Here is a 12386-nt window from a genome sequence, read left to right as displayed (position 1 = left end):
GTTGTGGTCATGACAGTCCAGGTTCATATAGCCAGCATGGATAGATTGAGGGACAAACATGACGAAATACAAACAAATCCAAACTATACAAACAGCACGTCAGAACAGGCTTACAAACAATTCAAACATCAAACAAACATCAAACAAACATCAGATATCAAACATCAAACATCAAACAACAAACATCAAATATCAAACATCAAATATCAAACAACAAAAATCAAACAACAAACATCAAACAAAGACCAACACAGACCAGGGCAAACACGGGGCTTGTAAAACACAGGGATAATGAGGAACAGGCAGAAAACAGGTGGCAACAATCAGGGGCAGAGTCACGAAACAAGGGGGCTGGACTAAAAAAACATGTGGATGAAAAAAGTAAACAAAAAGCACATGGACAGGACTGGGAAGTAAACACAACACAAGCACATGGACAGGACTGGGAGGGGTCAGTCGTGACAGTACCCCCCCAAAGGTGCACAACTCCGAGGTGCAAACAAACAAAAAACAGAACAAAACCAAACATAGACACAAGGGACCGAAAACAGACAGAACTAAACAAGGACAGAACACAGAACACGAGGAACAGGGAACAGAACAGGCACAGGAGCAGACACAGGACACAGAACAGGACCAGTTGTAAAAACAACACGAGCACATGGACAGGACTGGAAGGGGCCAATTGAGGCCAAATTTAATATGCCGTAACACACAGATCCCAGCCGCCCCCACCCCACCCCCTTTACCAGGTTTGGCTAATCAATACTTCACTAGCCTAAATCAGTTGTGTTGGTGGTGGGCTGAACAAGTCTATGATGGCTGGGGGCATCAAGGAGAAACCTGAAAGGAAAATTTTGTTCTTTTAACTAGCTCATAACAATACTATATAAAAAGATTATTTGCTTTGGAGTGAAAGTAGGTTTGTTTTAGATTTTTTTTAGGTCATGTGTTCTGTGATGTTGAAAAGGTGTGATAGGCAAAACAAAGCCCAACAGCAGCTGATCAACAGTATTTATTGAAATATGTTTTGATTGAAGTATTTTTTGTAATTTAGAAACTTTTTTATGCATTTCAAAATTGACATCACAGGTATGGGCTGTGACCTAAATGTATTAAAAGTAAATGTATTTTGGCCCAAAACGTTTCATAAATCACATTATTTGAAATAAATTACCAATTTAACAACTGTTTTTAGATAAGATATACTATAGAAATAAATAAATAAACAAGGTGTTTTTAAGCAGAAAAATATAAAAAAATAAAAATAGAATTAAGAAACTATGCAAATTTACAGTTTACACATGCAGTTGTATGGATATTGCACATTTCTGAGCAGGTAATGACTGGATATCGCACAGAAATTGTAGATATTGCACAGTAATAATTACAGATATTGCACAGAATGTGTGTATGTATTACACTTGCACCGTTCTGTCAGCAGCAGATATTGCACATTAAATACAGGTAGGATACGATATAGGTCTATGTGGTGTGCTCGTGATAGAGTGCACTGTGATAGAGTGAGGTGTGAATCCATAGTGTGTTTATGACAGAGAGTATCTGAGTCTCTGCTTGGGGAGGTTCTGATTGTAGAGCCGAATGGCCGTGGGGAGAAAGGAGCTGTGGTATCTCTCTTTTACGCATCGCAGGTGGAGGAGCCTGTCACTGAAGGAGCTGCCCAGTGCTGCAACGGCCTCATGTAGTGGGTGAGAGGGGTTGTCCATTATGGATGCAAGCTTGGCCAACTAGCCTTCCTGATAAGCTTGTCCAGTTTCTTCCTGTATGCTGCTGTAATGCCACCTCCCCAGCAGACAATGCCATAGAAGATGGCTGATGCCACCATAGAGTCATAAAAAGAGTGGAGAAGTCCACCCTGTATTCCATAGGACTGGAGCGTCCTCAGCAGGTGGAGCCTGTGTAATGAATTTCTTATTCAGGGAGTGTGTGTTGTCAGACCAGTCCAGTTTGTTGTTTAGATGAACACCCAGGTACTTGTAGGTCTTGAGAATCTCAATGTCTCTACCCTGGATGTTCACTGAAGTGGGTGAGGAGAATATAGTCCTGTGGAAATCCACCACCAGCTCTTTGGTTTTAGACGTGTTGATCTGGAGGCAGTTCTGCCTTCATCAGATGTGAGGTCAGTGCCACTGGTCTGTAGCCATTCAGATCACTGGGGTGTGGTACTACACACAATGTCTTCCAGAGTACTGGCACGCTCTCCTGTTTCAGGCTTTTTGGATAAAGACAATATTTTCTATGTGTCATACTAAAGACACACACATACATTTTGTTATACATACAGTACTTTGGCATATACATACTTTGTTAGCCTCCTTTTACTCTGTTCTGTGATGGTCATCATACTTATGAAGTGGCCGGTCTGTTTAAGTTCATAAAGTATGCTGACCACTGAAGAACAGGGTAAAAGGGGGCTAACAAAGTATGGAGAGAAACAGATGGACTACTGTCTGTAATTGTAGAACTACAAAGCGCAATTGTATGGTAAGTGAAGCTGATGAAATGGACAATAAGTGTAGAAACAAGAAGCTGTACTTAATGAATGTGTGTAGTATGAAAATTAAATTATTATGAGGAGTATTAATATTAAATTTCTCAAAATGTTTCTTTAAAGAGATATACGTAAAAAGTTTCATATCAGTAGGGAATCAAAAGTTTGCCTTTTTGGTATTTCTAAGGGTGTACACATAGGTTCCAAAACTGAACTGATGTTATTTAAGCAATAGAACACGTAGGGGGGAATGTGTTATCGTGGAATAACATCACAGCTGTGATTTGGTCACCGTAAATCATCACAACTGTGATGTTATTTCATGATAACACACTCTCTGTCAGGTTCTATTGCTTTTATACAACAGTTACATAAATAAAGTAAGAAATAAATAAACTGGGCCATGAACGCGGCATTGAACATGTTTTAATGTTCGCAGTTCCTTCAGCCAACTTATAGTTGCTTAAATAGCAGCTTGTTTCTACGTCAGAGTAAGAAGCTCCGCCCAGTCAAATCAATATTAATGTTGTTTTGTTCCAGCCAGTCTGTAAAGCATCTTACAGCCCATTTAATTTGGTGAACGGTATTGGGTTCATTTCTGGCTGATTCCAGGTTGTTTAGCTGTTCTTGTGTCACAGCTGCTGACTGAAAAGCTGTTCAGTGGTGATGACAGATTAGGAATTTAGCATAGTCTCACCTTCAGAGTCTGACCAAATCGGCTGTCGGTCAAATGTGATTTGTGTCCATTTTCTGTTTGTGGCAAAGTAAGAAGTAAAAGTGTTCAAATGACTTGAGCTTCTCCTACAGCTGTTAAAATTGTTGCTTAGCACAGCAGAGCGATACAGTGTGAAAATAGCTGTGCTGTTATGGCAAAAGAACTGTTGTATAATAGAATGTTATTCTTTGAATGTTTCAATGATAGCGCTGATGCATTATCAGTGTGAAAAACAAGCAACTCAGAGGTAAGCACCTTCACAATATATAATAAGACGCTTCTTTCAGTTTCAGGATGAAGAACTTTATATTGACAAAAAAAATCATTTGTGCTCTCTTTGCATTTCTGTTGCCAAAATGATTTTCATAAAGCCAAGTATGTTTGATTCAGCTGGGCTGCTGCACAAGGGAAAAGGTCCAGCTCAGGCATAGTAACAAATGTCATTGTCTATCGATTAAATGTTGTTCAGGATTTGATTGGCAGCTTATAGCTCTAGTGCTGTGCTGAAGGAAACCCAGTATACTTGCTTTCTCTGTAGTTTTGAGTTCTCAAGATACAGACAACTTGGCTGGGCATATGGCTATGTTTGTTGCTCTTTCCTGGGCAAATGGGCATGTAATGTATGCAACTTTCTAAGTTCATGGATAAAAAACTAGCCTGAGTGTCGCAGAATGAAAATTTTGTCTGTCAGTCCATTGGATTGACAGACGAAGAAGCCTAATTCGTCACTCCAGAGAAAACTTCTCCACTGCTCTAGAGTCCAGTGGTGGCGCTTTACACTACTGCATTCGATGCTTTGCATTGCGCTTGGTGATGTAAGGCTTGGATGCAGCAGCTCGGCCATGGAAACCCATTCCATGAAGCTCTCTACGCTGTTCTTGAGCTGATCTGAAGGCCACATGAAGTTTGGGGGTCTGTAGCGATTGACTCTGCAGAAAGTTGGTGACCGCTGTGCACTATGCGCCTCAGCATCCTCTGACCCCACTCTGTCGTTTTACGTGGTCTACCACATCGTGGCTAAGTTGCTGTCATTCCCAATCTCTGCCACTTTGTTATAATACCACTGATAGTTGACTGTGGAATATTTAGTAGTGAGAAAATTTCATGACTGGACTTGCACAGGTGGCATCCCATTACAATACCTCACTGGAATTCACTCCTGAGACTAGCTCCTGAGACCAACCCGTTCTTTCACGAATGTTTGTAGAAGCAGCCTGCAGGCCTAGGTGCTTGGTTTTATACACCTGTGGCCATGGAAGTGATTGGGACACCTGAATTCAAACCTCAATGGTCACAATTTCAACAGTTCAAGTACGGCATTGTTATTCATTATCCAAAACCTTCAGTGAACCTAAGAGTGTCTTCTGATTTTTTAATGATGATAAATTAGTAAAGCTGAAAAAAAAGGTTTTACACCCTGCATATACCTCTGTGCAATGAATGGATTAAAACTATGTTTTAAATATTCTATCAAACTATCATAAAACAATATTCAGTCATCAGAAAGCATATTCATAACAATCATCATCATCATGCTTTTGTTGTTGGTTTGATCTCTGCCTCCTCCCTTGTCCTGCCTCCTTGTTATCTCTGTTACTTCTGTGTAGTTTATAGCTTCACTCTCTCGTAGGCTCCAGGTGTTTGTGGTTTGTTCTTCTGTGCGTATATGTCTGGTTGAGTGCTTTGTGTTTGTCTGGCATTATGGTGTGTAAGACCCTGTTTTGTTATCGCCTGTTTCTTCATGTTCCTTTGTTTTCTGTTTTTCTTTTGTTTAAGTATTTTGTTCATTAGTATTTTTTCATAGTTTTGCTACATTTGTGGATCCTTTTTTGTCGTGGACTCCAATAAATCAGTGGACCTGCACTTGCATCTTGCCTCTTCATCACCATCACTTTTGATTGAGGAATTCTGAATATTAATTATACAACAATATACTTGATGCTACACAGATTTCTGGATCATTTTAGAATCATCTTGATTCATCATTTAGAATACATATGAAATATTAGATTTTTCAAAGCTTCATAGCTTCCTACCTAACATACTGAAATAAATCAATATGTTTCTTTTCTACAAAGATTGATTACATTTTATTAATTTAAGAAAAGCTCCATTAGTTTACACCGAAGTCGCTATAGTTACTGAATAATAAACCTTTGTATGAAGTAAGACTGGAATGGTACATTCTTCTTGTTGTTGCTATAATAGTTTTAATACAATTAAAAGAATCTTATGATTGCACAAACTTTAATATAATCCATTTATTAACAAATACTCATATGCTGTAATAATTAATTGATAAATACTCATATGCTGTAATAAGTAAATGGGAGGATCTTTACTTCCACTGCCAATTGGACTGGCCACTTAAATCTTTATTCTCATCAATAGAACACCACTTAGCAACTTGTCTTAACCACTGCTACATTACTAAGCCTTTTCATTATAAGGAGCTGCACAACAAGAATGACTTCTCTTTTCTTGCCACGGTTTCAGGGGCCTGGTGGCTTCATTGTTGTCATGAGAATAGATCTAAAAGCCTGACAGCCTAATAATAAATTCTCCCCTTTTAGGCGATTCCAGTTGAGTTGCATTTATATCCACTTCATACTCTTAAAACGGTAGCAAGCAAGCTGCATCTGGTGCAGTCCTAGAACAGCCGCTGAAAGTGGGGCTAACTCACAGCAGTCAGAGACAGGTGTGTATATTACACTGACCTTTCTCCAAACTCATCTCCAAAGCAGTAATGAAACTGCTCTATTTCTCGATGCAATATTTTACTGACTTCTCAGGCAATACTTTCTTTCTGAATGAGGCTAAATCTCAGTGATTAAAACTTTAATTTGAGTGGTTAAACATACTTATTGAGATAAATTGTCAGCATTCAAAATCCCAATTTTTCACTCTTGAAAATAAAGGTGCCTTAAAAATGGGTCAATACCATAGAAGATTCAGTTTTACTTGCCTGTAAAACCTTTCAATTAAATGGTTCTAATTGAATTCTTTAAAGAAGCATCTGCTGAAAGGTTCTTTAGGGGACCAAAAGGGGATCTCCTCTCATCTCACATTAGAACCCTTGTTTTATCTTTGTTTACAACTCTATCGATCATAGACGTTATTGTTCATAAGGGAATAGCCTATAGCCATGTGCAAATGCTGGATGCTTCTGGTCAAATTACATGTGCAGTTGTTTTTCTAAGTGAAAATAAGTCCACATACTCTACATCGAGCATATTCCTGCATATTTTAATGCACAATTGCTGTTTTTATTTATTTATTTATTTATTTAGTTATAGCACATTTCATGTTCTATGTTTTTATAATATGTTACACTGTTGTGCACTGAAATGCATATTGTGCAGAAAATGGCATATTTGTGCCCTGAGGTCATGTTAACTTATTTTCATCTAGAAAATGAACAAAACAAAACCTGGTGTATTCAAAAGTCTGTAGGCAACTTTCACATAATATCCCTATTATTTACAAGAGTGAAATGGAAATTTTAACACATTTTTCAACATATTTCGCAGTAATCACTAGTCAGGGAGGGTAAATGAGCTGGCTAATCACTTTCCCTGGATGGAAGGGGGAGGCAAAACATGATATTAGTTGATTGTCTAGTGAAGGGTGGCATGATATTAATGCTAAATGTGATCAGGGGACACAAACATTCAGCAAATTTTGGAATTCTGATCTCAGCTTGACTTGAAAGACATATTTTATTCTATGTGGGTGTGTGTGTGTGTGTGTGTGTGTGTATGTGTGTGTGTGTGTGTGTGTGCCCGCATGCACTTTCTTGAGAGGCCAAAATCTTCATCCCAATGATCTCAATAATTTTGCCATTTTGTGGAGAGCATGGCATCCAGTTCAAACCCACGATCTCTTTTCAGGCACATCATGGCAAAGTCTAATGGAACCCCGGAACCCCAGGGACCGCCGCAGACAGCACAGCCCAGCCCAAGCAAAGAGCATGCAGAGGATCTAACGCCGGCTGCCTCCCAGACACCACCGCCTTGGGAAAAGAGCCGAAACAAAAGCAAGAAGAAAAGGAGAGACAGCGGCAGGCCAAAGAACAGAAAGACGGCCAGAGCTGGAAGCAGAGATGGATGGGTAGATGAGGTTGCGAGGGAGGATAATGAACAAAGCCCCCTGCCTCCTCTGTCATGCATCTCTTTAAAAAGCCTGGTGGAGGTTGAGACGAAGCTAGTGTACGGTGACGAACAGAACATTACCCACAAGCCCACTCAGTCCCCAGCCTCCACCTCCTCACAATTAATGTGTCAAAGCAGTGAAACAGTGGGGCCTCCAAGTGGACCTAATCTCGGCTTTCTGCCTCAAATTGACAAATGGCTCGATGTTGCTTTACAAGATGCCAACGCACACTACAGGCTGGAGAAATATGCCATCGCAGCCAGTTGCTTCAATGCAGCTCTGAGGGTACTTGATTTACATCTCACTGATCTCTGTCCCTAAATTTATTTCATTCTTTATACATCATTTGTAAACAAACATAATTGCATTATTATTTACTGTTTTATATCCACTCCACAAGTGTAAAATAATATGGTACACAGAGTTAGATTAATAGTTGAGGAACCTTTTTAATTTTGCCAGTAAAGCAATCTCAGTATTAAAGGGTCTATATCACAAAAACACATTTTCTTCACTTTTTTTAAAAGTACGAGTTTAATGTCGTACAATACATAGAAACTAAGCTGAAAAGTACCACTTACTATTTCAAATTTGTAGGCATCTATGAACACATTATAACATGTTATAATGCATTCATAAAGCATCAACATATATTATATATATATTTATGAAAATACATTACATGTTATAGCCATGATTATTATGCATTATGTTTAATTGTTAGTTTTATTTATGCAAATTTTTTGTATAATCCATTATAAGTACTAATAACAAATTATAAGAGCTCATAAGTTGTATTTGTCTGCCCTCAGTAAAGTGAAGCATATTATAGTAAAGTCTTTTACTATAGAATTTACTGAAACACTAAAATATACACAATAAATTGCATTACAGGCTTCAAATGTCAGATTTTAAACTAGTGCTACCATCAGTGTTTTACCCAATATGGGAAAGACAATGTAAACCACTGTTAATGTACACCACTGTTAGCCTGGCACTAACCTAACACTGCATATCCAAAAGAATGTTAGCAGAAATTAATATTACTATAATGTAGTGCAATAACGTTATAGAGTAAAGGGTTTTAGTGCTAGATGTTAGAACCAAAAGCTCTAAAAGTAAAACTTAGTCATGTTATTAACATGACTTACAATGCATTATAATAACTATTCATAATGTATAATAAACATGAATATAAAATGTAATTCAATGTAATTAGGTTTCTATGATTGTCACATTTGTAAGCATCTATAAACACATTTATAATGTTATAATGCATTCATATGCATTATAGACATGGTTATACATTTTTATAACAATGAATTACACTTTACAGCCATGATTATTATATGTTATGAATTGTTAATAGAATGCATTATAAATAGAGTTAACATGTTATATTGTCCGTGCCAAAGAAGTCAGCCCACACTGAGCATGACGTCACTGTGGAGTGAAGGCCTGGAAAGGTCATTTCTTCCCTCACTTGTTCTAACGTCAAGCACTAGAACCCTTCTCTCTGTAACATCACTACACTACACTACAGTAATGCTAATTTCTGCTAGCATTCTATTGGATATGCAGTGTTAAGTTAGTGTGAAGCTAACAGTGGTGTACATTTAAACTCTGCTATTTGAAGCCTGTGATGCACCTTATTGTGTATGTTTTAGTGTTGCAATAAATTCTTCAGTAAATACTTTAACTTGAAGCATCACTCTTAACACTGGAGGAGTGTTTAGTACATTATGCCTCACTTTACTTAGAGTGGACAAATACAACTTATGAGCCCTTAATTTGCATTATACTAACAATTCATAATGCAAATGTCACATTCATAGAAAGCGTTATTGACAGTTGTTATGAAAATGAAGCCATTTATGTCTATTTAGTTTACAGCAGTTCAGCCTTGCCCATTTACATTGAATTTAAAAGGAATGTTTCAGCCTGGACTGCTTTTTGAACAAGTCACAATACAGAGCAGCCAATTAGATCAGACATCATTGAGGTCACACTGGAGGGGTTTGTGTGCTTGAATGATCCTAGGAGCTATGTTGTCTGGAGCAAAAGCTCCTGGTAGGGTCACCCATGGCAAACTGGTCCTAGGTGACAGGTCAGACAAAGTGTGATCCATAATTACCCCTATGAAAATAAGACGAAAACAGGACTTGTGTACCCTGCCCGGATCAGGGTTACCGGGGTCCCACCCTGGAGCCAGGCCAGGGGGAGGGGCTCGCCAGTGAGCGTCTGGTGGCCAGGCATTTACTCAGCCCGAGTAAATGCCCGAAGGAGTTACATGAGTGCCCCCTCCCATCGGTGGTGGGTCGTTGTAGGGGTTCGGTGCTTTGTGGATCAGGCAGTGTCTGAAGGCATGGGCCTTGGTGTTTTGATCCTCGGTTGCTGAAACTGGCTTTTGGAACTTGGAATGTTACCTCACTGGTGGGGAAGGAGCCTGAGGTCGTGCGCGAGGTTGTGAGATACCAGCTAGATATAGTCGGGCTCACCTCAACACACAGCTTGGGCTCTGGGTCCAATCTTCTTGAGAGGGGCTGGACTTTATTCTTTTCTGGAGTTGCCCATGGTGAGAGGCAGGTGTGGGCTTTCTCATAGCCCCTCGACTCGGCACCTGTATGTTGGGATTTTCTCCAGTGTATGAGAGGGTAGCTTCCCTACGCCTTCGAGTTGGGGAATGGGTCCTGACTGTTGTCTGTGCTTATGCACCGAACAGCAGTTCAGAGTACCCAGCCTTCTTAGAGTCCTTAGGAAGGGTGCTTGAAAGTGCTCCTCCTGGAGACTCTATTGTCCTACTGGGGGACTTGCTCAATGCTCATGTGGGCAGTGACAGTGGGACCTGGAGGGGTGTGATTGGGAGGAATGGCCTCTCTGATCTGAACCTGAGGGGTGTTCAGTTTTTGGACTTCTGTGCAAACCACAGTTTGTCCATCACGAACACCATGTTTGAACACAAGGATGTCCATAAGTGCACATGGCACCAGGACACCCTAGGCCGCAGTTCAATGATTGACTTTGTAGTCATGTCATTGGACTTGTGGCCATGTGTTTTGGACACTCGGGTAAAGAGAGGAGCTGAGCTGTCAACTGATCACTACCTGGTGGTGAGTTGGATCAGGTGGTGGAGGAAGATGCCGGTCAGACCAGGCAAACTCAAACGTATAGTGAGGGTTTGCTGGGAACGTCTGGCAGAAGAACCTGTCAGACTGATCTTCAACTCACACCTCTGTCAGAACTTTGACCAGATATCAGGGGAGGTGAGGGACATTGACTCAGAATGGGCCATGTTCCGCTCCTCCATTGTTGACATCTGGACGCCGTCAAGCTGAAGAAGGAGTCATACTGGGCCTGGTTGGCCTGTGGGACACCAGAGGCAGCTGGCAGGTATCGACAAGCCAAGTGTTCTGCGGCTTCAGTCGTCACCAAGGCAAAAACCCGGGTGTGGGAGGAGTTTGGTGAGGCCTTGGAAAGTGACTTTAAGTCAGCTCCGAAAAGATTCTGGCAAACCGTCAGGCGACGGGGAAAGCAGTGTGGAGATGGTGTGCTGTTGACTTCAACTGAAGATGTCATTGGGCGGTGGAAGGAATACTTTGAGGACCTTCTCAATCAAACTGACACATTCTCCAGTGAGGAGGCAGAGTCTGGGGACACAGGAATAGGCTTGTCCATTACTGAGGCCAAAGTCACTAAGGTAGTTAAAAAGCTCCTTGGTGGCAAGGCTCCAGGGGTGGATGAGATCCAGAGTTCCTCAAAGCTCTGGATGTGTCTTGGCTGACACGCCTTTTCAACATTGCATGGACATCGGGGGCAGTGCCACTGGATTGGCAGACTGGGGTGGTGGTGAATCACACTCCTAAGCCTCCCTGGTAAGGTCTATACAGGGGTACTGGAGAAGAGAGTCTGGCTTATAATCGAATCTCGGATTCAGGAGGAGCAGTGTGGGTTCCGCCCTGGTCGTGGAACACTGGACCAACTCTTCACCCTCTCCAGGATTCTGGAGGGTTCATGGGAGTTTTCCCAACCAGTCCACATGTGCTTTGTGGATTTGGAGAAGGTATTCGACTGTGTTCCCCGGGGTATTCTGTGGGAGGTGCTCTGGGAGTACAGGGTACATGGCTCTCTGCTACGAGCCATTCAGGCCCTGTACAAACAAAGCAGGAGTTTGGTTTGCATAGCCGGCAGTAAGTCAGCTCGTTCCCAGTGAGACTTGGACTCCGTCAGGGCCTTTTGTCACCGATTCTATTCATAATTTTTATGGATAGAATTTATAGGCACAGTCAGGGGATGGTGTCCGGTTTGGTGACATCAGAACTTCAGCTTTCGCTGGATCGGTTTGCAGTTGAGCGTGAAGTGGACGTGATGAGAATCATTACCTCCAAATCAGAGGCCATGGTTCGCAGGCGGAAAAGGGTGGAGAGCCTTCTCTGGGTCGGGGATAAGCTCTTGCCTCAAGTGGAGGAGTTTAAGTATATCGGGGTCTTGTTCATTTATCTGTCTTTAATTTATTTAGCTATTGTTCTTTACTACATATTTGATTTTTGAATCTGTTCTGTGTATGTTATGCCTTTAAGTTGCCTTTACAGTTATACTTGAGGTCTTGCCCATCCTGTCCTAGAAGCACTGCAACTTCACCAATGAACACATCTTGATCTCCCTCTGTAATCATTTTTATCATTTGGATTCTAAAGCAATCTCTATTCTGTGTGAAATTACAAGATGTCAGGAGAGAAGAAAATGAAAAATCTACCAACATAAATCAAGAAACAAGCAGCCGTTTAGCAGCCTTTAGCATTAGCTGACTAAAGCTATAAGCCAGCTATTTACAGAAATGTTAGCTTTGAGACACTCATTTGGTAAATGACAAATTAAAATCTGTCTCATGTTTAACCCCCCAAGGATTTAATTTCTGTTTTATTTGTTTGTTAATCCAGTAAAATCAATTGTTTCAAGAGATTTGTTTTTTGACATGATCATGTGTTTTCATGAAGCTGAGACACTTGT

The 12386-nt window shown here is 40.7% G+C and overlaps 1 protein-coding gene across 1 annotated transcript in view; it reads left to right on the top strand.

Annotated features, from left to right (window-relative positions):
* Positions 1-7082: 7082 nt before the first annotated feature.
* The window catches only part of LOC108439437 (spermatogenesis-associated protein 16), a 77526-nt gene continuing 72222 nt past the window's right edge, over positions 7083-12386 (top strand). Inside the window, exon 1 of the mRNA XM_037545438.1 lies at positions 7083-7664. Coding sequence (XP_037401335.1) covers positions 7083-7664 — 582 coding nt within the window. The remainder of the gene's footprint in view (positions 7665-12386) is intronic.

The sequence above is a fragment of the Pygocentrus nattereri genome, chromosome 15 (genome assembly GCF_015220715.1).
Source record: "Pygocentrus nattereri isolate fPygNat1 chromosome 15, fPygNat1.pri, whole genome shotgun sequence".
In the NCBI taxonomy this organism is placed as follows: Eukaryota; Metazoa; Chordata; class Actinopteri; order Characiformes; family Serrasalmidae; genus Pygocentrus; species Pygocentrus nattereri.
The sequence above is the reverse complement of the archived record's forward strand: the minus strand, read 5'-3'. Positions and strand labels throughout refer to the sequence as shown.